Source organism: Lytechinus variegatus, chromosome 3, assembly GCF_018143015.1.
Source record: "Lytechinus variegatus isolate NC3 chromosome 3, Lvar_3.0, whole genome shotgun sequence".
Taxonomy (NCBI): Eukaryota; Metazoa; Echinodermata; class Echinoidea; order Temnopleuroida; family Toxopneustidae; genus Lytechinus; species Lytechinus variegatus.
The window spans coordinates 48,933,590-48,961,579 of NC_054742.1; the positions used below are offsets into that span (position 1 = coordinate 48,933,590).

Below are 27,990 nucleotides of genomic sequence, written 5' to 3' on the forward strand. Positions count from 1 at the left end.
CATTCAATGGATCAAATTCACACTAAAGTTAGGTGTTTTTTTTAAAGGAATGAAAATATTTATATCCAAATAGAGTAAAATTCACAGAGCGAGATGCTGAAAATTTCATCAAAATTGCATAACAACTAACAAAGTCATAAGTTTATCAATATTTTGTGAAAACAGTTCTATGCACATCGTCATGAATATTTGCTAGGTGAGCTGATGATGTCACATCCTTTCTTTTTTTTCTTAATGTTATTACATGAAATCATAATTGTTTCATACATGTGTAAATGATGTGTCCCTAAGTAGCGGCAATCAATAAATGGATGAACTTTTAGTCATCAGCCCACCTAATGAATATGTTTGAGGACATGCTTAGAACTTTCACTGGAATAATGCAAATCTTTGAAATTCAATAACTTTGTTAGATTTCATCCAATTTAGATCAAATTTTCAGCATTTTGCTCTGTGAATTTTACTCTATTTATTGAGATATAAATATCTCTAGCCTGGACCATCCCTTTAATGCTGTTTCATAGGTTTGTAAACACTGTTCCCCCCCCTTCCAGGGAAAAAGGGTAGGTTTCAAGTACGGTGTTGGTGTTTTCATGCATTCTGTTTTATTCTTGCAGTGATTTTCGCCTTGGTATTCTGTACGATGATATTAGGGTTAGAATTTTTCCATATTTTCATGTTATGCAATCAGTATCATACTTATGAACCAAGCCTTTTTCGTGCTCTCGACACCAACACCAGACTTGAAATAACCCATTGTATGTGGGGAGGAAAGATGGAATACAAACATTCTTTTTGACATTTATCAATGGGAATGACACATCTAGACTTTTCAAGGTCATCCAGCTGGCAATAATCATATCTCAAAATATCGGGGGGGGGGGGGGAGATAGCACTATCATTTAAAGTTGGACACAATGCTAAATATACAAAAGCAAATGAAAACACTATTCATGGGCATTGTACACCTGTAAATTGTAACAAGAATATTCAAGGCATTATTTGGGTAGAGGAAAACATCAATACTTGTTAAGGGTACTCTGAGAGTGAAGGGTGATTACTTAGTTGTTTATGGGCCATCTTATCAGCCCCCCCCCCCACCCAGTACAATAAATTGGGGTTGAATGTGCGAAGAGGCTGATTCTTTCATGGAATTGCCTTGATGTCCACATCCGACCTTTGAAGCATTTCATGAAAAGTTGAACTTGTCGAATATCTGACAGTATCTAATGCAGCATATCCAAGTCAATTCTTCTTACAGCAACTGCAAAAATGCCCATAGATAATTATCTGACATGGTATGTGAGTGTCTCATTTTCAATGGTAATTGTGACCAACAGAGATCGCATCTCCTTCCTGTCTTTCCTGCATGAGATTTTACCAGAGAGGGTGTCTCCTAGGAGAAAAAGATAAAATATATGGTGGAACATTAAAAATCTACATTTTATTGAATTGTATTGCAGTGATGTAGTAACCTGAATTGACTCACAGATATAAGTGACCAAATGTGTGCTCATAGTGATATGGGGAAAATCTTGAAATTCAATCTTAGGGATATATGTGCAGAGGGGTGTTTCAGAAAGATAGTCGCACTTAAATGCCGACGTGTACATGATCTATAACACATGATCTTATTGATAGATGCGCATTAGTGCGCGTCCTCATGACATGATCAGACCAATGCAGTCAAGCCTTTCATAATACTGTATGACTCGAAGTCATACTGCTTTGTGAATCTTTGTGAAACACCCCAGATGTCTTTATCACATCTAGCTACTTTTTAAACCTAAACTTCAGTTCTGGTCATAAGATTAGGGTACCAAGCGATGCTGTAGGATATACTTCCAAAACCCAAATTTGTTGCAATGTGAAATACTAATGACATGACATGACGGTTTGCTCCTCCAACATTTGTGCTCCAGGCTTTAATTTGTCCAAGATATAGGGGTAGGATAGGGAATAGTGTTAAATTAAGGATTAAAGTTGGTGATTCCATTAGTGTATTAATTCAGCAGAGCAATTGTTGCCTGGAGCAAATGTCATGGAACCAAAATACTAAACCAAATTTAGTGCAATATGAAATACTTTCATAATTCAAATTTGGTGGGATCACTCGAAGGTTGCCCAAGAAGCAGCAGTAGTCAATTGCCCATATGAATGCACATAGCCCAAATTCCAATCAAATTATTTTCATGATGGTTTTAAAGGTAAATGCTAGTTTTGGTAACGATATCAAAATGAGTTCGTACAGAATCCAATGAAATGACCACCAAAGTGTCTGTTTTAATAAATAAAACGCATGTGCCAAAGGATTCTGGAAGAAATTGTAATTGCAGAGAAATCAGCAAATAAGCACAGGATTCGGGTAGAGCGTTGGGCCCGACGCTCTTCGCAATAATTATACATTGTCCCACGTGCGCTTATCTGTGTTGGGGATCTTCGATGTGAACATTTTCAGCGTAGATTTCAAGATTTCATAAAGTTCAGTTAATGTAACTGTACCAGATCTAGATCCTCCATGATATACTGACAATTAAGCCTTGTTTTACAGACTTTCTCGTGAAATAGTGTTTACTGCAACTACTGGAATTTCTCTCTAAACACTGCATACACAAAAGTTGATGATGAACTTAAAACAGGCGTAGACTAAAATAAAGAGTGATCCAATCTATTAAAATTTTACCTTTCTTCAAATGGAATGGCTTCCTCAGAGGAAAGATGGTCTGTTTCCAATGAGTCTTCGGAGCTGATGGACCTGTAGAGAACATCACCTACGAGAAAGAAAAAAATAAATTGTTCAAAGTAACTTCCCTGAATAGAGTAATGGTTACTGATATAATACAGAGAAACCCACACAAAAAAATGAACCTATTTCCAGGAAACATCAACAAAATTAAACATGTTTTTGAAATTCATTACCAATAGAATGAATTGAAGTTCCTCTTTTATTAAGTTGATCATGCACAACAGATTAGAACCTATGAGAAATGATATGCATAGAAATTTGTGTTTGAATTTGCAGATTTAGTGGAACACAAAATAAACCTACAGGTAGTCACATCCTTAATCTTGAGTATTTTTCTGCCTAACTTTTATTTCTCGCTCACCGATAAAGAGGACAAAGTGGACTATTTCAAATCATGTGACAATGCACTAGCATTTTCTGGGATGTACCGTATACATGCACAAAATACCCACAACCTGAGAGTGCATGTATTTCATCCCTTTCCCTATTGTTGAATTTGACAAAAAGGGTTAAATTACCCAAGGTCACTGAGATAGGCAATGTTGTCAGTCTTGGAAATATTAACATTTATAGGGCAAATAAAAAGACTTTTTTTTTTTAGTTTGTCAAGGTTAACACTTCTGCTAGTGAATATTGAATAATTTCAATGCAGGTGAGACTGCCAGGGGCATTAGACTTGTTTAATATTCCCCATTTGTTGTATAATAAGGAAACTACCCCTGCACTAAAATGCAGAAATCCATGGCCTGAAGTTTAATATGAAACTTCAGAGGTATTATCTCTTAAACAAGAAAATATAAATTTTCATCCAAGTTTTTGACATAAAATGACTTTGATCTTGATACATGCATTGTTGACTGGGTAAATCAATAGAAGCTCAATGGCCAAAGAGATCAAAAGAAAGATTCCCGTTATAGCCAGGTCAAGTTTGCTATTCACTTGCCAGACATGGCAACACCATCAAGAATGGATTGAATTTATTATCCTCAGTTACAGAACAAACAATCACGAGAGCAAGTGTTCAGGTGCAGACCTCAACAGTTAGATTGCAACAGCACTTGACTCAATGACTCAATGAGATGCATGCAGATGTAAAAGAATACTGAGGTTTTCAAATCCATGTAAGATTGGGATCAGTGGTTACTAGGAAGGGAAAGCTTTTATTGACATCAAACACTGGAACATTTTCCTGCATTCAATCTGAATATAATGAATAAACTTGAATTGCCTGACCTTTCATTGGTCAAGGTCCTGATGTTTATTCATTATTTCATCAGCGTGTTAGATTCTATTAACTGTGACCAAAATCATTTATATTTGAGGACAGGTATATACAGGAGGTTCACCTCAGTCTATGTTGTGAGCAGTCGAGCAAGCAAGGTCAGGATGCAGTGACACATCACCAATTTTGCAAATACAAATGTGTATAGACGATCATGCAGCTGCGACTCAGTTAAGAACTAGCCACTTCATTTTCATGACATTGTGACTATTTGAGGAGCAGCATTGCCAAGTGAAACAGTGAAACAAAGTTTTAGTAATTGAAATGAACAATATTGTATGTTTCGTTACCAACACTTCCAAAAACAATACCTGAATATAACAGCTACTATCAACTTTTTCAAAAAATGGTAACAATTCACGACAGCTGACTGAATGTGACATTGACAATTTTTTTGGCCTAAAACAGATTTTAAAACCTTTTTATACAAATAAATGGTTATTCTGGGCTGAACATCATATGATTTGAACAGATTTGTTAAAGAATTTAACAAAGTTATGTCTTTCTGAACTCTTCCATGTCCTTCACATATATGGAATGAGCGAGGTGACGTCATATCCCCACTTATTCTTTTATAGTTTTTTAAATATGAAATTAGGTTTCTTCTTCAAATTTCTTCCTTCAAGAATGTAAAAATAGGATTGACATCTGATAACCATTCCTGACACTTGTCCAATTTTCAAGAAGAAGGACCTTACACTTTCAAATTTGAGGCATAAATTTAACAAACCTCAGTTCAACCTGAGTTGAAATTTGATATTAAGGATTCCACTGCCACCCTGTTGGAAAAGCAGCACCTATGTCTCATTTCTGGTACACACAAGAGACAAAAAAAGTTACTTCTTTATATTTTATTAATTTTAGTTTTAGTTAATTTCTAAATAAATTTTATTCATGAGACATTTCACTAACCTTCAATGATTTATATAATATGGATTATACAGGAGCAAGAGTGGGGGTTGTAGTTGAAGTATTTTTACATCACCACATTAGAGTAAATTCTTCAACATGAACATTTCAGAGACAAATCGCCAGTACTACACAACTTACCGCCTTGTGACAATTCTTTTCAAAAATGACATCAAAGAATCCAACCAGACCCTGTATTTTATCAAACACACAAATTAAAGTAAGAAATGCTGGAAATAAAATACAGAAAAACAGATCAAATTGACAAATGACAATGATGACAAAAAACCCTTACATCCTGACTTACTTTAAGATATCACTCCCATAGATTCAAATCCAGCCATGGCATTACAGGTCTTTGATAAGAAAATTACCCAAACTATGCTTACTTAAGTGAATTGTATCCAACAGGATTAAATTCTAGAAAGCCCTGAGCAAAGGAAATAGCAGCTCAAGCGAAAACTAGAGTAACTATATTATTGTACCTCCAAGTACGTCATTTTCCCCAGAGGTAGATGGTGGTATATTAACAACAATTATTCCTCGTACTATCATCACAACTGTCCTTGGCTTACTAGGTTTATCATGACCATATAGTTACCATTTACTTTATGCTACAAAGGCTATACTGGATTTTTAAAAAGAGGGTATGCGAAGAGCAAATTTGGAAATAAAGGGGGCGCAGATGACACTTTTCTGAGATTTAGGTATATTGGGCAATTCCAAAATTCAGAGAGCATGCCCCTGACTGGATTCACCACTGTACTATAAAGCATAAATCATGTATTAACAGCATACAATGCCATAGCTCAGGGTTCCCAGCTTTTCAAGAAAATCAAATTCCCTGATTTTTCCCTGATGAAGTTTAAAAATTCCATGATGATTATTTCAACCCATTCCCAGTTTTGTATGTTTTCTGAGTTGTTGCAGTGAATTCCATGTATTTTCAGTATTATTATTAGTACTATTACACAGGCATGTAATGACCTCCATTCTCCCCATACAGCCATCCACCATACCCAGTCAATCCATGGATGTTTGATATGCAACAAAATATAACAGAGTCTGACTGACAAGCATGCTTTCCATTTTGGGCCGATCAAAATTCCCTGATTTTACCCTCATTTGAAGTATTTTTCATAAAAATCCCTGATTTTTCCCTGACTGGAAAGAAGTAAAAAAAAATTCCCTGATGGGCTGAGAACCCTGTAACTATAATAAAAGGAGAACTTCATATTCATCTTGATCGTTATGGTACATACTGTGCACAGGCCATCACAAAGTACTTCCATCTGAAAATCTGTAATGAAGTCCAAATCACGCACTTGAACTGTGGAAATGTCCAAACACTGAGAAAAATAAAACATAACTGAAAGAGTTAAAGCTGTAGTTGTGATTGCAATTAAATTCATTACGACCATAGAATGTGATGACTGCAATGGCAATAATAAATAGCATGCACAGTTGATGAAAATAATAAATATTGTAAAAATGATTTATTGTAAACAGGTAATGACTTAAAATAAGTGATTGCAGAGAGGACTTGCCAAAGTTGTACTGAAGTTTGTTGCACAGTAATTTAAGCGTTTCCTTAAACAGTTATGCATATTTTAATGTTTTGCAGATTTTCAAGATCATTAGAATTCTCTCTTTTGAATGTGAGAACTAGAATCACTAAATATGCATCAAACTTTCAAATCAATGCCCAATGATAGATCATAAAACAAAAGACATAAAACATTCATTAATTTCAACAAATTTTAGAGCACATCATATAAATCTTTTATTTTCATTTTAACGCAATAACATGATTGAGTGTGTCATAGATTGTGGTGACTCACTTTGATCATACAAGGTTTTGAAATGACTGTGTCTGGATCAATGTAATCCACTGAACTTTCCTCCAAGACACACGACTTCATGCATGACATCTTGAAGCCATAGACATCATCCCAGAATGCAATACGTGATGCATATCCTTTCTGATCACTCACTGCTACTAGACTAAGGGTGCTCAGATCTGGGTACACTGTTCAAACAAAGGAATTCAATGACAAGTATTATACAACTTTCAAGAATGTTCTGTAATCTGATTGGTCCAAGTCGGATCACATGATATTCATCAAAAAGCACTATTTCATCCAAAATGCACTATCCTGCACTCTGACATCGTATCAAATGCACTATCCTGCACTCTGATGTCAGAGTGCAGGAAAGTGCAAGGTCTGGAATTGTCTAAAATTATCTAGAAATATAGCTATCGGGGCAACTCAGTAACAGGGAGGGGTGTATAAAACAAACAATGCACACATTCTTGTGCATAGAGGCCTAAATAATTCGACTCGCCAAATGGATACACCGCACTCGGTCCTGTGGACCTCAGTGCGGAATATCTATAGGCTCTTCTCGCACATCATTCATTATTTGGCCCTGCATGCACATGCTAACATGCATTATTTGTATAATAGTACATAGTTGGAAAAGCCTACCAATTCAGGAGAATTTATCCAAGGGGGGGGGGTGGAGAAGGGTGCACTGCCATTTTTGTACACAAAGCATATAAACATGTTGTCTTTCATATCTAGGAGATATATGCATGTAGAGTGAAAAAGGTATGAAGTTCGCCAATCATAGGAAAATATGGCAAGCATGATCTAAGGACAATTATAGGTGTAGGATCCATTTTGAAAGTCAATGTCAGGCCACACTTTCCTTTTTCTTCTATTATATGAAATCACAATCATTCCATATTTACATGAAACATGTGCGTATGTGTGATAAGTGTCCCTCATCGCTCTTCCCAGCAATACATTATTCTCTGATTTCTCTACATTTAAAAACTGGATATCATTAGTGTAGATCTACTTAGTGCAGTAGCAATACAAGCATTTTTTTCTTTTTTTAGGATTCCCACAGAAATTTGAAAAAACAGAATTCCATGACTAAACTGCTGCTTTCCACGACTTCCCTTTACGGATGTCCCGGGAGTTATGTAGAATTTGGGATGTCACAAAACTGGGAAATATGGAAATCATGAACATCAATTATAATAGCAGAGTATGAGAGTTGCAAGACATGACAAACTGAAAAGCTGCCATAGCCAAGATGTAAATGCAATTCCATGACTTTTCACAAAATTTCCAAATTTCCTGATTTTTCCCTGGCTTTCCATGACCACAAATTTTTCCAGGATTTTCCATGACTGTGGCAACCCTAATTTTGCTACTTCAATATAGTCAATGGGTGATTCTCAAAACATGGATGATGGATGGGCGTGTGGCTCCTTTGTGCCCTGCCTAGCCACTATTAAAAAACAAGTCCACCCCAATGCAAAGTTGATTTTAATAAAAGGAGAAAAATCTAACAAGCATAACACTTAAATTTTCATCAAAATCGCATGTAAAATAAGAAAGTTATGACATCTTAAATTTTCGCTTAATTTCACAAAACAGTTAGTAGAGATGAGCAGACTGACGACGTCACCCACTCACTATTTCTTTTATTTTTCATCACACGAAAATATGAAAAATTCTAAGTTTCTCTTCATTGGCATGTGAAACCAATTTTATTCCTCCCTGAACATGTGGAATGACCATTATTTTAACTGTTTATGATTAAGGGAAGTTTGTCCTTGTTGTCAAATCTGTAAAAATAGAAATTTTGTAAATTCAAACAATAAAAACAAAAGAATCAGTGAGTGAGGGACATCATTGACTCTTATTTGTATATCACTGAGTTGTGCATATAACTGTTCTTTGAAAAATAAGCGAAATTTAAAGATGTCATAACTTTCTTATTTTACATCCAATTTTGATTAAATTATCAGCGTTATGCTTGTTTGATTTTTCTCTATAATTTCCATTCAACAATTTTCTGGGGTGGGCTTGACCTTTAACTTATGTCCCATTGTCTTACCCATTCCTCCTTCTTTCAAGTACTTGGACCTAGCATAAAGGACTGTATCTAACATGGACTCGAAGAGAAGAAAATATCCCATCCATTCAGATATGATGACATCAACCTAAACATAAACAAGAGATGGTGTGATTATTGCTTGATATAAAAACACAATGATGATCAAACAGATAGTTTGTGATGAAAAAATCAAGTCGGTCATGGTATATTCATTACCGGTATTTTCAACACCATAAGGAACAGCACCCATTTTTATCACATTAGTCTAACAGGCTCTCATGACAGACAAATCATAATCTGCAAGGATGTAACCTTTTGCAAATTCTGTAAGATTCCATCTCCCCAAGATTTGTGAGTTTGTGGCTAGTATTAATTCTTGTTCATGCAAGACGTACCGGTACATGAAAAGCTCTCCGTACTATTCAGAAATGAAATTTTCCCCTCATGTGGTTGATGCACATGCATAAGCTGATATTGCCACACCAGATTTCTCCTGACCTACAAGGAAACCTCTGGGATAGGGAATTATGTTTGGAAGAACTGCAAACTAAAATTCACCTATGCACCACACCAAAATACTCTTCTGTACAGATGATTTTTTATTCATTCTACCTTTTCCACTGGAAGATCCACATCTTCTAACCTTCCTTTCTTGAGAGTTATTACACCATCCAATCCATTCTGCCTGTAATACAAACAAGACATTAAAAGATTTAGAAAACAATATGATGGATAGTATTTTTATTTGTAGGGTTGTACACCTATATATTTACATTATTTCCTGTCTGACAGACCGGAAAAGAAAAAAATTGCATGATTCATTAAATACAGTGTTTATCAACAAAAAGTTAACACTTTGAAAAAGTCCTGGGAATTGAAAAAGATACAACATGGGATTATTTCTTCACATATATTCTTGGGATTGGGTCTCATCTATCAAATTAAAGTAAATTTTTTTTGAAAGATTGTTACACTTCAATGAAGGGGGGGGGGGCATAATCCCCCCCATGATAACAAGCTTTCAAATACCCCTGAAGTATTAGAGTTAAATAGGTATTTATAAATGTGGAGAAAGCTTCAGAATATCAAAAATACATTATTTTATTTTAATAATAATAATAATAATAATAATAGACAGTTCTTGTATAGCGCATAACACATTATAAATAACGTCTCTATGCGCTTCCAAAGGACTTGGATATTATTACCCTGGCTTTAGCCCCGCAGCCTTTTACAGCGCGGTGGCATTTCAAGGAATAAATTCCTGCCAGGTACCCATTCACCTCACCTGGGTTGAGTGCAGCACAATGTGGATAAATTTCTTGCTGAAGGAAACTACGCCATGGCTGGGATTTGAACCCACGACCCTCTGTTTCAAAGTCCGGAGACTAATCCACTGGGCCACAACGCTCCACAAATTAATTTACATTATTTTTTCTAAATGTATGATGATTATTACATTTTGTGTGTCTTACGTACTGCCAGTGGAGGACAATTTCTGTTTTTGATATGGATCACTCAATGAATCTGAATCTGAAAACCTTTTATAAAATATCTTGAATAAAATAATCATTCTCCTTGATGTTCCATGAGAAATTGACAATTCCTTTATTTTCTGTATCTTTGTTTATGATTGACTACTTGTAGATTTGATTGTTGTTTTAATTTCTTGATTCACTATGCTGCATATTTTTTATATAAGGGGATCACCATATTGTAAGCCGCAGGCTTTTATTGTAATTCCCAAGCCACATTTTATTGCAACTGATTTGTATTTCAAGAATTTAATGAATTGAATTTGATGTGATCTAGAAATCACTTCAAAGCATGTTTTGTGGACAATATCTAAAAGAGTTTAGTTACATGTTTCACTGTTGGTACTATAATACTTCACTGACCTGACAATGTCCATAGCTTGGTAGACAATATCTGATTGATCAACAGCAATGACCTGTCTTGCACCAGCCTTGGCGGCAAACATAGATAAAATTCCTGTGCCACATCCAACATCTAATACTACCTGCAGATAAAAAATTGTGAATGACTTGGGATTCATTTTTCATTCATTTTTTCAACACAAGACATATTCAGCAAAAGCTTTTTTCAATAGGTCTGTACATTAAAATTACAAACATCGAACCATAATATCATATAGACACATAACTTAGAAACATATTTGAGGGTATTAATTAAACATTATTTCATTATAGAAGCCTATAAAAGTGTAAAAGTAAATGGAAACCAATAGATACTTGTAAGATAACCAAATAACCTTCAGAGTGGAAATAATGCTACAATAACACCTATGACAAAGTTTTTCTGTCACATGGACTCTCAGAATCACTAACCGTCATTATCTTCAGTCATGATGTCTCATCGAGTGTCTATTAAGTCATCATTACCTTATCCTTGAAGATGTATGGATTATCATAGATGAAATCCATGTAAGCCTTTGTCCTGACTTTATCCTTGAGCATCTCTTCATGGATTCCATAGTGACCGTACGAATCAAAGTAAGCCTCGTCCTCTTCTTCAGTCAATCGCTGCCCAACTGAAGCATTCTGCTTTTCTTTGCTATTACTACTGGGTGAGTCTGCAGCCGATGCAATCAGGCCATGGGCAAATTCTCTATATTTTATCAAATCAATACAAAATGAAGTTATGTATTTGAAAATGCTTTAGTAGTCAATAAAACAAAAATTATAAATGACAGTCATGATACTGATGAAAATTTAAGGGTGATGACAAAATAGTGATGAAGATGATGCAAAAGATTTTTCTTAACGATGCAAATTATTATGATTGTGATAATGATTTATTGTAATTTCAGAGGTGGTGGTGACGACAAAGATGCTGATGTTCAACAGTGATTCATGATCCATGGCAATTTGGAAGGTGGCATTTATTCTATTCGGAATATTCAAAGAAAAATTAAAAAAAACCTAGAAACTGTTCACATTGTCATTACCTTATTGGAAGGTATAGCGATAAAAAGAACACTCAAACTTCAGAAAATTGAAATATACAGTTTGTATAAAAAAAGGTTTACACTTTGAAAAAAAAAAAAATTCAAACTTAAGAAAATTGAAATATACAGTTCGTATAAAAAAAGTTTACACTTTGAAAAAAATCCTGGGAATTGAAAAATATACAATATGGGGATATTTTTTTATGTATAATCTTGGGTTTGGGTCTCATCTATCAAATGAAAGCAAAAAATTGACAGAATTTTACACTTGAGTGAGCAGTGTCCACTTTTGTAAAGCTCGCAGAAATCAATTTTTGCACAGAAATGCTAATTTTCACATTGTGTCCAGGAAAAAAGCAGAAACAAACTGGCCGCGTGGTACATTTCTCATACATTTCTTTTGCATTTTCAGTCGATTAAAATGAAATAGATACAGTTAAAAATTTTGTAACAACTCTGCCACTGAAATTAACATTTTAACCCTTGGTAAGCACAACTTTTACTTTTTTTGTGCCAGCTGGATCCGAAGACATTACTGAATGTAAACAAAAGTTTATTTCACACATCTCTCCAGCATTTTTCATAAGTTTTTTATCATTTAAATGGGATTACATGTACATTCATATTTCATTGAAAACTTTCTCCATACTTTTCCCAAGTTTGACAATGATTAACAGGACAATCAAGCCTATGTCATTTTATGTGAATCACAGCTCCTTGTAAAGCAGATATCATCACGATGGCCTCGGTGTGTGGGGAAGGGGGGGGGTGCAATGGTGCTCTGCGAAGTGTTTCAGGCAAGGTAACAAGTTAATAAGGTAAAAGATATCTTCAAAGTTCATGTGTTCTTCATGATTAACTTATACTTTTATTCATACATCTATTTCCACGTTCTGCGCAAATAATTTTTCAATAACTTTTTAAAAGTGGTGTTCATTCAAGCGTAAAGATTTTTGGACATTTATATCGCCAATTGCTTAAGGAGATCTGTACCAATGTTTAAATATGGAAAAAGCTTCAGGATATAACAAATATATAATTTGACAGGATTATTTCTAAGTGTAAACTTTTTTTGATACGCACTGTATAACAGTTGCTTTAAATACCTGATCTCAAGCTCACACTTTAATTATTTATTTTACAATATATACTGATGTTTGAATGTTTGCAGGGTAGTATGAACAAACACTGAAGTGGTTAAATTGGTTTCAACAAGGTTAAATATGTTAGTAACCAAATGGTGTATCCTGCATTAAAAACACAAAATTGGTAAGGAATGAGGGAAAATTGGGTAGGATGATGCAACAAATCACCTTGCTGAAGTCATATCCTGCATGGCACGCTCCAAAGCTTCCTCAGTCAGACCAAGTCTCTCTTCAAGGCAGCGGACTTTTCTCCTCAACTCTGCCAATTCTTTTGCAGGTATGGTGACCATTTCACTGGATTTTGAGAGGTCATCTTGAGAAGTAGCTCCATTGTCTAATCTGTTACTCTGGTCTTCAAGATAGGACTCAATATCTTCAGTGTGATGAAGAAAAAGAGATATTCCATAAGGATTCCCTCACACTAATTTGAAGTTAACCTCTTGTAAATGATTTGATTCTGCCGTTATCAAAACCAACTAAATGTCATGATGAATTTCTTTTAATATGACATAAACAACTCAACAATGCCTTTAAGGCAACAGGTAGGCAAAGTCGCCTTGCTACATGTATTAAACCAAACACATTGCCACTGGGCTGTTAAAATTTAAGGGCAACAAAAAAAAAGCTGTATGTTAGAAATACTGGTCTGTTTGGCAATCTCACACTGTCTGAAAAACAGTCTCCTAATTCCATTAGAAAACTTTATCTATTCAAATGAAAGCTCCCACTTATGTCACAACTCTAAAGATCAAGCTTTCGCTAATTTCTTTTGTGATGCAAGAATTTAAAAGCCCAGCAACAACATGCAATATAGAACAACTCCAAATACATCAAATATACCTCGAAAATTTATTCTTGTGTTTATTGAAGACAGTTGTCTACGATATTATGGTCTTATACTGTATTGTTACAGGAAATCAAATAAAGCTAGTCCAGTACTCTTCACTCATAAGGATATAATATGACATCTCATTAAAAGATTTGTGGAAGCTGTGATTGTATGACAATTCCAGTAGAACAAAAAATGATGAAACAGAGACTTCCAAGATTTTGGTCTAGATAATTTGTAGACTGGGGGTTGGGGGTGTCATTGCAATTGACATACCAAACTGGAGCATAGGATCTTCCATATCAACTGGTTTCATAAAGCTGTCATCCTCCCAAGGTACTTCTGATCTATGAATGGATTCCATAATGTCTGGCCCTGATGCTTTCTTTAAAGACAAACACATTAGGGCAAAGTCAAAAAATGTGTTAAAATGGTAAAAACAAAGGTATCAAAAAGTCTTAAAAACATTAAAATTCAATCCTACTCTAATTGGTTTATTAAGAAAACAAATGTTAAATTTTGGAAATAATTATCATTTCCAAAAAATTTGTTTTAGTACCTAATTCTTTTTATTCCCTTTGTTGAATAAATGCTTTACTTTCTAATTTGCTTCACTGGCTCTTTATAAAGAAATGATATCTTTACAGAATTTCTTGTTTGCTTTCCACTGCATTCATCAATGAAGATCCCAATAAATTTTTCTTTTTACTGATTAAAATAGACCAAAAACATCTCTATGCTCATAAACATGTGGTTACCTAGTAATTTTATGCTTCAAATACTTAGAGGGGAAGAACCTTTGTTAATTCAAAAAAATGCTCTATGTTTTCGAATAGCCTTGATAAAGACATCAAGTTTTTTGTTTTGTTTTTTTACCTCAAACGAGTCTTGAAAAAATTCGAATTCTTCAATCATTCATCATTATTATAACTAAATTATCATCATCATCACGATAATAATAGCTAAATTACCATCATCCTTATCATTATTACTATCATTATTTAATTTGAAGAAGAACTCTAGCATAATTATCTACAATTTTTTAGTGAATACAAATAATTTACTAACTGAATGATTTTGAATTTAAAAGATACAGACATCCAACTGAAATTAGAAATAAAAATGATACACAAAAAATGATATAAAAATAAATACTTACAGTAGATCTTATGTAATTTACCAGTTTGATGAAACCTATGCAATCAAGATCTGAAAATCAAGCAGAAAAAAAGTTATCTACATGTATAACGCCAAAAAATAAATGAATGTATCTGATCGGAACAAGAAATGTATAATTCCTCCGGTCCAAAAAGATGAAGTACCCACTCTGCATATTGTAGGCCATCCTCCCCCCTCTCCCATCAATATAAAATAACGATGAGATAAGCATAATTGAAATAATTTCAATTCTAAGTTCTAAATCAATAACAGATTTGAAAGGTTCAATGTTCAAAATAAGGGAATAATACTGAGAAAAACATATACTTAAACTATAGTTTTCTACATTTTTCTCTTGATTTTCATGAAAATGTGAACGATTTTTTTCAAAATTTACCTGTACGAGTTGAAATCAGGACAAGATTGAAATCATGGTTTTCTCTGCAGTGTGTCAACATAGAAGTAGGAGAGGAGAAAATCTCTTCAGAAAAGAAACATTTCACTGGAGCAGCTTTCAGGGCAAGGTCATCATCCTCCTCCTCATCATCCCACATATCATCCTCATCATCCTCATCTTCCATCTCATAGTTGTCTAGTTCTGGATTTGCATTATTTTTACATTCATCCATTCTTAGTCGTCTTGTGATTGTGAATATCTGCAGTCTGAAAATCATAAAGAAGTCATATCCTTCATAGGTCAACTTGGTTAAGCAAAAATTTACCCCCAAAGGATATAAACAGGTGTGAATGATAATTACATGTACATGCCCTTATAATTATCAAGATTATGGCACATTATATAGGATGAGTGGTGCAGCTTCCTGGGGCCCACTTCTGAAAACCAAAAACAAGACAGTCAATAACTAAAACCAACTAGAGAGCTGTCTCTCATCTTCCTAACCCTGTTTCACGAGAGGCTTCCTTGCTAGATACTTGTTGGCCCTTGGGAAATAATGGCAGTGTTGGCTTGGCACAGCTAGATTTCTAATTGTGTTAGAAAAATTTTGCTTTCTTTACTACACTCTTGATGTTATAATTATCATTTTAGAGTTAAAATTGGGACTTTATGTGGTAGGTGATGATGTCTGTTTGCATTGTTTTTAAACAAGCAGATGTTGAATGAATACATGCATTGGAGTTAAGTTGTAGTACTTATTTCTTTAAACTAAAGAATAAAATGTTTGTATGTACAGATACCAGCATAACATTATACACAAATCATGAATACGGTCATACTGAAACTTTCCAACTTACATTTACTGGAGTAAAATTAAATGAATATGCAGAAAGATCAATTGAACCTAACTTGTTTCTGTTATTTAAAACATAAATTGTAATACATGTAATAAGGCTATTTTGTGCAACACAAAGAAAATTGTAAACAACCTAAAAAGATAAACAAAGGAATAATTATGTTATCATAAATGTGTGAAGTTATTTTTGGCCATTTCATTCTAGCTAGTTTTTATCATTTGAAAATTAGGGGCAGCAACCTTGCCCGGGAGGTTTAATTAAAAAATTCATATATGGTCAATAGCACAATCAGGGTGTGGAACTGTGTGGTTTTTTTTTACTTAAACTTGCCTTAACTTTCAAAAGAAAGCATCTTTTTTTCTTTGCATAGACAGTGATTACATATACTTTACGAGACAACTCAGACAAGTCCATTTTTCATGAACAACATTCACTTTCTATTCAAATTCAATTCACACAACAATCTCAGAAATTCAAAATTTTCATTCATATAATTTGACCCAATAAATATTTTTTTTTACTAGAAAAACTGTTTTTTTATGTCTTAATAAAGGGATTGTTTCACTTTGTGAGCAGCTGATTTAAAAATTCTCAAAGTCAAAGATGAAGAATGTGCACGAGTGCTTGTAGCTGCCTTAAAAAACCATGAAACAGACCACATTCACCAAATATCGTTAGTGAAAAAAAATAAAATAAGGTGTTCGAGGGTATTTAAGTTTAACTCCAAGTCTATGGAATGGTCGAATTGCTCATAAGGCATGGCCTTCTACATTTGGCAGTTTGGCCACGGAAATAATAGCTAACGTTGGCTAGTGTAACTAAGTTGCTTAGTGCACATAATCTCAGTTCACTTCAAATTCAGGGGATTTCGGGGAGAGAAAAAAAATGACCTCTGACGTCATTCTAAAGAGAAGTTATCTGGCTATCTTTCATACTACTGCATTACTGGCCGTTTCACTGGCAAACTTCGCCGGAGAAACAGTTTTACCAGGGAAATTCTTCACCTCTGGAGGTGGGGAAGTTCTCCACCTCTGGAGGTGCAGAAGTTCTCCGGCGAAGTTCTCCTGTGTACCTTTCATATTTGGTCTGTCGTCACTGTGACATTTGCCCGTCGCTGCGCTGGCGAACTTCCCCGGCGAAGTTCACCGGCATGACCGGGGAAAAGCGCAGTATAGATCCCGGTATACTACAGTCATGACAGCTGACAGTAATCTAGTCACTAAAGTCGGTGTAGTTTGAAATTTCAAAATACGTCAGTCATCTTTTATTATCAAAATACGTCAGTCATCTTTTATTATCATGATTAACGTTAGAAATTCTAAAACTTACCCTTTCCAAACAAGCCGCGGATTCCAACTCAAGAAGCAGAACAGGCTTAACACGTGTGTTCATGTCTAGAGAACTTACTAACAAAGATGCGCTATCTCCCCTTTAAGCATGGAGGATAAGAGTAGTAAGCTTGGAACACTCATGATGCATAATAATACCACTTTAAAAGGAAATATCTTATTTAGGGATTTAGTGGTTAAAGGGGAACAAAACCCTTGAAACAAGTGGGCTGGTGTTAAAAGGGAAAAATCAGAGAATAAGATCGAAGAAAGTTTAAGAGTAATCAGACAAATAATGAGAAAGTTATGAGCATTTGAATATTGCTATCACTAATGCTATGGAGAATCTCCTATTGGCAATGTGATAGATGTCACATGTGAACAACTTTCCCTTTGATGGACTATAAAATACCCAAAAAATGTATTTTTTTGCTCTTTCTTATATACGGTGAAACAAACTCTTTATCCATAATATATTCTTTGAAAATCTGTATTACAAAGCCCTAGAACTAATGATCTACTGACTGATAGACGTGATAAAAGAGGCATTTAAAGTGAATTATACAAAACAAATACCAAAAGCAATGGGAAAGTTTTCACACGTGATATCACACATCTTTGTCGCATTGACAATAATAGGAGGATCTAAATTACAATAATGATCTAAACTTCAAAATTAATGCTCATAACTTTCTTACTCATTCAATTGATCTTTTTCTTTGATTTTTCTGTTTTCATACAAGCTATCCTGTTCCAAAGATTTCATTTTCCTTTAACACTTAATGCATATAAGTAGAATTTATTATTTAGTATTTCTCGATTTTTTTTTCAGTAGACTTGTCTTATCAAGTAAATCTAAATCCAATTTTTAGGTAAAGAATAATACCGGTACTCATAAAATCATGTTGGATGTACTTATATTTTGGCCTTTTTCAAATAATGACCTGAATATATAAGAGGAAACAAATATGAATGAAAATAAATATGAATATAAACATCAAAATGTAGCTTTTCAGCACACAATATAGGACAAACAGTTTCAATTCAATTGTCTGGGTTTCTACTTTCAAGTTTATTTCTCAACTCATTATGCAACATATATAGGAAATGATTACATAGTATGAAATAAAATCATACAAATAAAACAATGAATATGCATTGTAAAGCAATATGACTTCACAAGAAAATATGTGTTTATGGAAAACATTATTAATCAATAATGATATAGGCCGGCGCCTCATACCGAATGAAGATAAAACTAAATGTAGTCGATAGAACAATGTGCAAGGCTACTTTATATATCTTTTTTTATTATATAAAAGTTGAGCCTAAAATGTAGGGATCCACTAAAAAGCAGCTGGGCTTGAATAGGCAGGAATTAGGCCTTGAATTGACTTTATAGCAGGACCCTGTATTTATGGATGTATAGCTGATGTAGGCCTAGATCTTCATAATTTTGTAAATTGGATAAGCGATATCGAAAGGCGGGTTTCTTGTATGATACAATTTTCTCTTTATATTGCAAAAGGTAAAAAAGGTCTAAATCTGTCACCTTCAGATACCTTCATCTTAATTTTGATCACAGAGGTGGATAAGAGGGATAAGAGGCCCGATAAGAGGGGATAATTGCTTTGATACTAGTAGTATATCGTTCTATATGACGGTATCCCGACGGTATATCTGAAAGTTTCATATCTTTAGGGATATAGAGTCTTTACTAGGAACAGTCATTTTCAAGATGGCAGCGCCCATGGTGATCATGGCGAGACCTGCGTCTGCGAGATCTTTGACCTTGTTTGCAAATGTTTGTCAGACAAGATTCATTAGCTTAATTCGAAGTCAGAGGAAAATATGTGTTTCAGCAACAAGATCAACTTCAGATAAAACTGTGTCGGGAAATGCAACTACAAACATGAATGGTATGTATTCGGAATAGGGCAGCGGCTTCGCACCTTGGGCTTGGCTTAGTGACCTTGTCACAGGCTCAGGACGGCGGCTAACCCAGGGAGCGTCGGCGTGGGCCGGCGCCCAGGAGCCTACCGTGTATTTACCCATACTCACGGGACAAGGGTAGATTATGGTCAAAATATCTAGCAAGATACATGTTAATTGTGAAAACAGAAATTATGCACTTAACATGATTATATCACAGGTCTAACGAGTACGAGTCGTAAAACCCTGACGTCGAGGCACAGACTGGAGCCTCAAAAAAATGAAAAGTTCTCTCCTCCCCAGTCTCGATCGGCCGTTTTTTATATTAATCATAACAAAATGGCCGATCGAGACTGGGGTAGAACTAGAAGGAGAGAACTTTTGTTTTTTTGAGGTTCCAGTCTGTGCTGTGCATCGATCGATGTCGGGATTCTATTTCTACCACTTTTTTTTTTATATGTTTTATTGAGGGATTCTACCACTTGTTAGACCTTCATCCATATTATCGTGTTAAGTGCATAATTTCTGTTTTCACAATTTATCTTGCTAGATATTTTGACCATAATCTACCCTTGTCCTGTGAGTATGGGTAAATACACAGTATTGCTCCTGGGCGCCAGACCGCTTCGCAGTCCGGCGCTCCCTGGGTCAGACGGCTGCCTGTGTCTTGGCCTGGTGGCGACGCGATGGCGGTCCCGTTGGAGGCTAGGCATAAGGAGCCCTGTGTCAGCTGGTTGGACTCTAATGATTTTTTGCGTGAACACATTGATCGAGAGGGGTTTCCATGATTGAATACTTTGCACGCTTAATTAATCGTGTGCCTTAGGCCCTAGGGATAATTGTAATGATCGTTTCCATGACCATGTTATTTTCTTTATTTAATTATTACACCTCTTTACTTTAGTTTGGCTTTGAAAGGCCTATAACGTTGGGCTATAGTATAGATTTAGGTTCTATTACTAACTTCTATAGAATCTAGATCTACTTTATCCAACTCCAAGAACTAGATCTCTATCTTATTGGTATTGCCTTTTTATTATTAGCTTACCTAATTTCAAGGTTGGGGAGAATTATATTTATGTTAAATTTAATTGTTCGAATGACAGAAAAATTTGATCTCAAACTATTTCCAGGTACATCCCAAAATTTGTCTGTTGCCTTCAAGGATACAATGCAGATGAGATCTACACAGGCTTCTAGGAGTCTGTTAGTGAGGTTAGCAAATGGTACAACTGTTGAAAGCCTTCTACAATACTGTAATAGCCAAGGAAAGGTAGAACATTACTTCACTTACTTCCAAAAGGTAAGAAATTGATCTTTAGCATTTCTTTCTAAAGGTGGAAAGGATTAAATGTATTCATGAATAAGTCAGTTTAAGATATGACAAGTAAATTTATGATTTGAAAGGAATTTTAAAATATAGGCATTGCTAAAAGTAATTTAATTTCTTCTCAATTTCAATTCAATCTTTAAGTGAAGAGTTATTTGTTATCATATTTTTTTTATAATCCACATTTAGTAGTTTACTTTAAACAGAGATGGTGTGAAGTACATGTAATTACTCTTAGAAATTAAGAGCATACTCCTATTCATGTTTTCTTAAATCCAGGCTCACTATGTAGTTGTAGAATTCAGCAAATTGGAGACTATAAAGCAAATCACTTCAAAGGCCCATTCTACAGAGGGCAAGGCAGGCAAGCAGATAGATGGAGCTCAGGTGGAATCCCGCTTTCTCAGTTTCTCAAGACCTCTGAAAAACAAGGATACCAATGTTTTGAAGCACAAATCTGATGTTGTCATCCTGAACAAAGATTTGAGTAACCTGCAGCTTCTACGATCATTGTCCAGTGCTCCTAATGTATGTACAGCACATTCCCTGAAAATGTCCCTCTGACGTACATGTAGGGCTGAATTGATTCTACAATGTGGTACATGTAGTATTCTTTATTAACTGTTCAGGAGTTGAAAGCTCATTTCATAATCTATTAAAATTTCTATGAAAATTTTATTTGGTCTCGCTTCAGCAGATTTGAATACACATTCTGTTAGGTAACAGCACTGCTCTATAGTATTACTGCATCATCATTAGCCTGTTAACCCCCATTTTACTATAAAGGAACTGAGTAGGGACATTTCCCTCATCTATCCAGGCTCACAAAATCTTAAACTTGGGTTTGTTCAGAATGATAAGAAACATCAAAAATGAAGTTGAGGGGATATGTTTGCATTGTATATTGAATGTACATGGATTGACCTTTTTCTCCTATGACCTCTGAATTGCATCAGGTGGATGCCCAGCTCGAGTTGATGTTGCAGGAGCAGAAACTTAGGGAATCTGAGATCAGACTACGATTTCTAGCCTGCTCCTTGATGGAGGAAGCATTCCAATGCATTCTTCCTGATGCCACCCTGCATCCTTTTGGTTCATCCATCAATGGCTTTGGCAGACGGAGTTGTGACGTTGATATGTACCTTGATAGAGGTACAGCTCATGGGGTCATTCCACTCAAACAGGTAAGAAATGTAGTGGTAATGGAGTAGGTTAGCATTTAAGAAACTAAAAAAATGTCATGTGGGTTGGATTTCCAACCATGGCATGTTGTCCTTCAATAAGAAATTTACCCATGCTGTGCTCGAGCATCCAAATAAGGTAGCTAAGCAGGACCCGCTTGGAGAACAGTTCTCGGAACTGAAGTGGCTACCCTGGGTATGATATGATGTTTGTGGTACTAGTAGTAGCAGACTTGCCAACATTTGAAATGCAGAAAACTGAACCGATTGTTGGGAGGGAGTGAAGTGACCAAGTCTGAGGGAGCGGAGCGACCGAGGGTAGTGGGTGTGGGGGGTGTCTCCCCTCCCACGGTGGGGAGCTTTTGCATTTTTGGACTTACAATTGTCAATCTGGTGCATACTTAGAGAGAAAATTCAGTCTCAAGAATTACTGTATCAGGGTGTGTTATGATTTGCTTAATCAGATTACAAAAATAGATTTATATTTAAAAAATATTAAAAAACGATAATGGCATCAATAATTGACAAACTGATATATACACCCAAATTCATACTCACACATGTATTTAGTGCCATACACAGTTCCAACATAAATCATATGCATCATTGTGTATGATCCAAGAACTCACAACCAATAGTGACTCTCCTGGAGACACATAACTCACCAGTTACCACTGTTCAGTGTTAGTTTGAATGTATCCTGTGACAATAATTAAAGGTATTGTTTAACTTTGTGAGCAGCCGATTTAAAAAATTCTCAAACCGAGATGAAACATGTGTACAAGTGCATGTATTAGGACTAATAAACCCTGAAAAGTTAATTTTTGGAACATAGGTGACAAGTGTGACCTCTAGCATAGAATTTTTTAAAAGTCAAACCAATGTTAACCAATCACTTTAAGTCAATCTGATTATTTGGAGGTTCATGTAGAAGCTATATCATGAAGGGCCAGGTATGTAGAGGTTTTTGTAGCATTCAAGACATCATCACTGTATGTGTATGACATGCTATGGCATTTCAGGCTCCTGTTTTTCATACTTATTTTGTGTGTGAGAAGGGAAACTCAGTTATTGTGCTCATGTTATCATGATGTTTGTACAGATTTTATCTACCAATGAAAAAAAGTAGTGTTAATCTTGTTATTATGACATTGAATTTTGAAAAAGAGGTGATGGAATCCTGTTAGACGTTAATAAAATATATGTCAGCTGATTGGTATAAAATAGGCCTGTAAACAAAATATCTGGTCTTGTGACTGTCAAAATTGAGGCATATTTAATTTGGTACCAGCACCATATATTACTTTCTTAAAGTTAAACCTGATTGGGGGGGGAAAATTTAGTGAGAATGTAAGATTCATTCAAATGATGCTAAATCTATTGATTATAAACATTTGTACATGCATGCATAAGACAACAAACTCATGTTTCCATTATGGTTAATACTTGATAATGAAGAAAGGGCAAAGAGACCACATTAAAAAAAATCTTATTGTCTGTTGTAGGGAAGGAATAAATACAAGCTTGGCTACGACAGGCAGTCAGCTAACAGTGAACGGGTGGCCACCCAGTCGACACTCTTCACCCTGGCAGAGTTTCTAGAAAGGCATGTTCCTCAATGCAGTTCTGTCAACAGAATACTCAATGCTAGGTGTCCATTGGTCAAATTCAGACATCAGGCAACAGGGCTGTCTTGTGACCTTACTGGCGATAACAGGTATTTCACATATTTTCAGTGGTCGTCATTATGTGCTTTGCGTATTACAACCTTCTGGTATTGTATTTAAACTGAAATCATGATTTTTAAGATGTATTGTTAATGCTTGTTATGGATGTTTGGAAAAGCGTTTGGGTAGGTTTAAAGGATCTAGATACAGGATTCCAAAACGTCCATGCTGGCTTTTACTTTGCTAGAAAATTTGATAGAATGATAAAGTGACATATAAAATTAGTCTGGTTTAAAACTGGTTTGAAAATATTCTCAAGAGGGATATCATAATCACAGCTTTGACCAAATTAAGCACTGCATAAAATCCAGGGATGCCAGTTGTGTTGTCACTGGGCCTGAAAAAAAAAGCCAGATCATGTTAAAGCCCTGTACGTGATGCACATTACAAAGCTTGAAAAGCTCAACTGTCAGGGTCTGACATCTGGCAATAGCTTAACATTGGCATCTCTAAAGATCACTTAAATGCAACTAACTCATGTTTGGTTATTCAATAGGATAGCTATGAAAAGCTCGGAAATGCTATACATATTCGGTCGCTTGGATCCTAGAGTGCGCCCTCTTGTGTTCATGGTGAGACATTGGGCACGGCTTAACGGCATCACCAACAATAATCCTGGATACTGGATCACCAACTTTCCCCTAACTCTGCTTGTAGTATTCTTCTTGCAGACCAGACCTCAGCCTGTCCTTCCACCTCTAAATGAGATTGCTATGTTTGGTGAGTGTTTACATGCAGATAAGCTATTCTGTTTTTGAAAATGTATATTATGCAGAACTGTGCAATTTGCTCCTTTTTCATTTTCTGTTTGGAAAATATTTGAAATTCAAAAGACTTTCTTGCTATGTTATTCTAAAATTTTCTTTTCACCATTTAGTGGGTCTTGTTGTTTTGCTTCATATATCCTTCAGTTGATCAATCATAAAATTAGTATTTTAATGCAACACTGTCCTTCAGAGCAAAGATCATATTTCTAACCAGGGCCTGTAACAAAGAGGTTAGCCATTAATCGCTAATTTGAAAGAACAATTCTGATTGGAACCTTGTCAATCCACAAAATGCGCAGGCAACAATGATTCTGATTCTGCCATTTTATTAAGTAATTGATCACTAACCTTTGTGTTATGGGGGCCCTGAAAAGCATTTCCTCCACATTTGCTATTGTATAGGAATATTGACATTTCTGTTATAGAGAGAATAGAATGAATTTCTGAGTTTCAGACATGCAATATTAAAAAGATAATTGACATTTTATTGTTGACCGACTGACATAATGTAAGAATAAATTCTTTTTGTTGTCTTTTTATTTATCTTTAGATTATTTCCTTTGTTTTTACAGAACCATTTTCTGAAGGTACAGAGGATGAAGAGAAGGATGTAGACCTTGTGTTTACTGATGAAGCTTGTATTACGGTATCTAGAAACAAGGAAACACCAAGTGAGTCTATACTGTATTCATTTATTACAGATTAGCTCTGGATATTAATGTACTTATAAATTATGATAATGACTTATTCTGTTTCCAGAGTTTCAAACTTGGGCAATAGACCTTATGCACTGATGCCATCATGCCACCATCTTCTAGAGGCTAAAGCCATTGCCTTGTATGCGTTGTTTAACTGCAGCTGGTGCATCTCTGACAACTACGTTTATGTGTATCGCTATATCCTCTGAGGGAGGGCGCAGTGAGATAATGATGTCATATGCATAAGATCTATTGTTTAATAGAGCTGATTACTGTTTTATCAGAAAAAAAATTATTCATCATTGAACAATATGGTAGTCTTTTGTGAAATATGTTAAATTGTATTATGAACTATGTAATTAAAAATTTAATTCCTTCCCAGTTCCCGATAAACATTTATATTTTAGTTTATATTTGATGTTTAAATAATTTTAGTTCATAAAAATTGATTTGAAATATTGTTTTACTGGTAAAATTTTTTTAACAGGTCCACCAATGATATTTGCACCTATTTTTTTGTAGGTGATAGTTTTCAACTTCAGTTTGACATATTGATATTTGCAAGTCCCTGAGATCTGCTGATATCATACATGAATGACTTCAACAGTCTGATAACCCTCCAGTCTTATCTATTTCTATCCATAGCTGAGCTGTTGCAGGAGTTCTTCCACTTTTGTGCCACCTTTGAATTCAAGAAATATGCTCTGTCTGTTCACCGTGGCTGTACATATCCTATACCAAACAATGGCAAGATCTTCCCTATGTACATTGAGAACCCACTAGAGCCTGAACTGAACTGTAGCAAGAATGTCAGTGGTGATCTAGTAGACAGATTACGTAGGCTATCACAGGAAGCCGTAAGGACCATGGAAAGGCTTGATTTTTACGATGCAGATGCCAGCCATGATGCTGTGCACTCATGGGGTTTGGGGGCGCTGTTGATGGGGTCCGTCCAGGGGAAAGGAAAGCAACGTTCAGTAGCAATGGAGAGGAAGCTTGGAGCCATGTTCCGGTCGCTGAATAGAAGAAAGTTTTCAACATCTTGTAAAAGGACTTCAGGAGTTTTATGCAACTGTAGGAACATTGTCCACAATGTTAGTCCTTCAGTCCCCTTTCACTTATCTACTTCATGTACAGATTATCTAGATGATGTTGATTCTGTATCATGATAGTTAAAGGAGTATTTCATAGCATATTTTATCAATGGACAAGAGCAGTGCCTTCTTCATGTTTGTCTGTTTAGAGTGATACAACTTGAAATCATGTTCTGCTTTACATGCAATAGACAACTGGTATTCTTCAAACCAATAAACAATATGTTCACTAGAATAATCACATGTTAACATATCCCTCGAAGCCTAGCATGGCACAAGAAGAACTTCCAGATGATGTATCTAAATTGATAGGTGCTGGGATTGCTGCCTTTTTTAAATTGAATTTATAATATTTGACCAAGCATCACAAAACAACTCCAGTTGCACATTTTTGTAACATCTTGGCAAATCAATGTGAATACCTATTCATTTTTGCCATTCCTGAAAAAAAAACCTGTAATTCTATGGAGCAAATCACTAATAATCTATTGATTATTTTGAAGTTGACGACAGGAAAATGTGCGTGTGACCTTGAAATTGCTAAACTTATCAAGGCTGGAGTGCAGTAAACTTCCTAATTGGTTTAGTAGTACAAAGCATTTTAGCACAAAGAACAAGATGTGCTAGAAAATAGTGCCCAATGTGTTAGGACAATTATTCCTTTCATTTTAATCTCTTCTTTGTCAGTTTATACAATACTCTCTTGAAATCAGAGTGATTAGGTAGACTTATACCATTATAAAACTTATGTAACATTCACCTCATTTTGAACTTAAAATCTCTCACTTTAACTTTCAGTAAAATAATGGGTTTTGGTGGTAATGTTAATGTTGCACTGATATTTGCTAAAAGCTGGATTATTAACATCATACAGGGTACAGGACAGTCATAATAAATGATGAAAGACTTTCACTCTAAAGATCCATGGCATATTGGTGTAAAAGATATTCATGTCCAAGAATCATATGACAGGCACATAAGTTTGTGCATTTGTCTCCTACCCTCCAGTGTCTTGAAAGGGTCTTTTTAAAGACTGTGAACTCTCGTATTGCCAACATAGTATGAGATGCCACATAAGTATAGGTGTAAATCTATGTCGAACTATTCAAGTGGGGGGGGGGTGAAACAATAAGATCATCCCCCCACCCCCGAAACGATAGGTTCACCGCTTGGATTTATGCCAGTGCACGTAAGGCAGGATTTTATGAAAATTTATCATCAACCAGAATAAAATCCCTGAAGCTTTCTGATATCCTATCACTCAAATTCATGAAACCATTATTCGAAGGTCCCCTTTTTAAAAATAAGTAAAGGAAAAATTCAAATTCTCATGAGGAATCAATGGAGGGAAAAGACCTTGACACCTGGGGCAGTTTTAGAAAGCTGCTCGTAAGATAAGAGCGACTTTAAAAACGACTGATGAACCTTTCTTACATGCTAAACCATCGCCAATGAATATACCATTTACCACAAGAAAGGATCACCAGTCGTTCTTAAAGGCGCTCTTAACTTACGAGCAGCTTTATGAAACACCCACCAGGATGGAATGTTACTCCAGTATAATTCACATTACTGATTCAATAACAAAATTTTAGTTGTGCTTATAGAAGAATAAAGATGAGATGTGATTTTGAGAATAATGTTTGGTCATGATTAATACCAGTTATTGGAATTGCGAGTGCCATAGCCAATAAAGTATTTTAATATTTACACTTTACAACAGATGT

General features: G+C 35.3%; 2 protein-coding genes across 2 annotated transcripts; one reads left to right on the forward strand and one right to left on the reverse strand.

Annotated features, from left to right (window-relative positions):
• Positions 1–439: 439 nt before the first annotated feature.
• On the reverse strand, positions 440–17,644 carry LOC121411230 (protein arginine N-methyltransferase 3-like). The gene is made up of 14 exons (XM_041603832.1): positions 17,536–17,644; positions 15,350–15,615; positions 14,954–15,003; positions 14,071–14,179; positions 13,134–13,338; positions 11,255–11,480; positions 10,751–10,872; positions 9,465–9,537; positions 8,853–8,958; positions 6,779–6,966; positions 6,200–6,286; positions 5,079–5,129; positions 2,684–2,771; positions 440–1,396 (listed from the first exon to the last, which is right to left on the reverse strand). The coding sequence occupies exons 2-14, from the start codon at positions 15,579–15,581 to the stop codon at positions 1,287–1,289; spliced, it is 1,647 nt and encodes a 548-aa protein (XP_041459766.1). The 5' UTR covers positions 15,582–15,615; positions 17,536–17,644; the 3' UTR covers positions 440–1,286.
• Positions 17,645–19,247: 1,603 nt separating this feature from the next.
• On the forward strand, positions 19,248–27,967 carry LOC121411231 (poly(A) RNA polymerase, mitochondrial-like). The gene is made up of 8 exons (XM_041603833.1): positions 19,248–19,453; positions 20,600–20,769; positions 21,076–21,324; positions 21,753–21,980; positions 23,483–23,694; positions 24,201–24,424; positions 25,044–25,142; positions 25,815–27,967. Exons 1-8 carry the CDS (start codon positions 19,273–19,275, stop codon positions 26,336–26,338), a joined length of 1,887 nt encoding a protein of 628 aa, XP_041459767.1. The 5' UTR covers positions 19,248–19,272; the 3' UTR covers positions 26,339–27,967.
• Positions 27,968–27,990: the final 23 nt, after the last annotated feature.

What these genes read in the sequence shown, in the direction of transcription:
- LOC121411230 (XM_041603832.1), bottom strand. Translation starts at nt 15,581, where the DNA reads ATGGATGAATGTAAAAATAATGCAAATCCAGAACTAGACAACTATGAG. An exon ending in CAAAACCTTGTATGATCAAA is followed by an intron (nt 6,287 to 6,778) that starts GTGAGTCACCAC and finishes TATTTTTCTCAG; the next exon opens with TGTTTGGACATTTCCACAGT. An exon ending in TTTGTGATGGCCTGTGCACA is followed by an intron (nt 5,130 to 6,199) that starts GTATGTACCATA and finishes GATAAAATACAG; the next exon opens with GGTCTGGTTGGATTCTTTGA.
- LOC121411231 (XM_041603833.1), top strand. Translation starts at nt 19,273, where the DNA reads ATGGCAGCGCCCATGGTGATCATGGCGAGACCTGCGTCTGCGAGATCT. An exon ending in CATTGTCCAGTGCTCCTAAT is followed by an intron (nt 21,325 to 21,752) that starts GTATGTACAGCA and finishes GAATTGCATCAG; the next exon opens with GTGGATGCCCAGCTCGAGTT. An exon ending in AAATGAGATTGCTATGTTTG is followed by an intron (nt 24,425 to 25,043) that starts GTGAGTGTTTAC and finishes TTGTTTTTACAG; the next exon opens with AACCATTTTCTGAAGGTACA.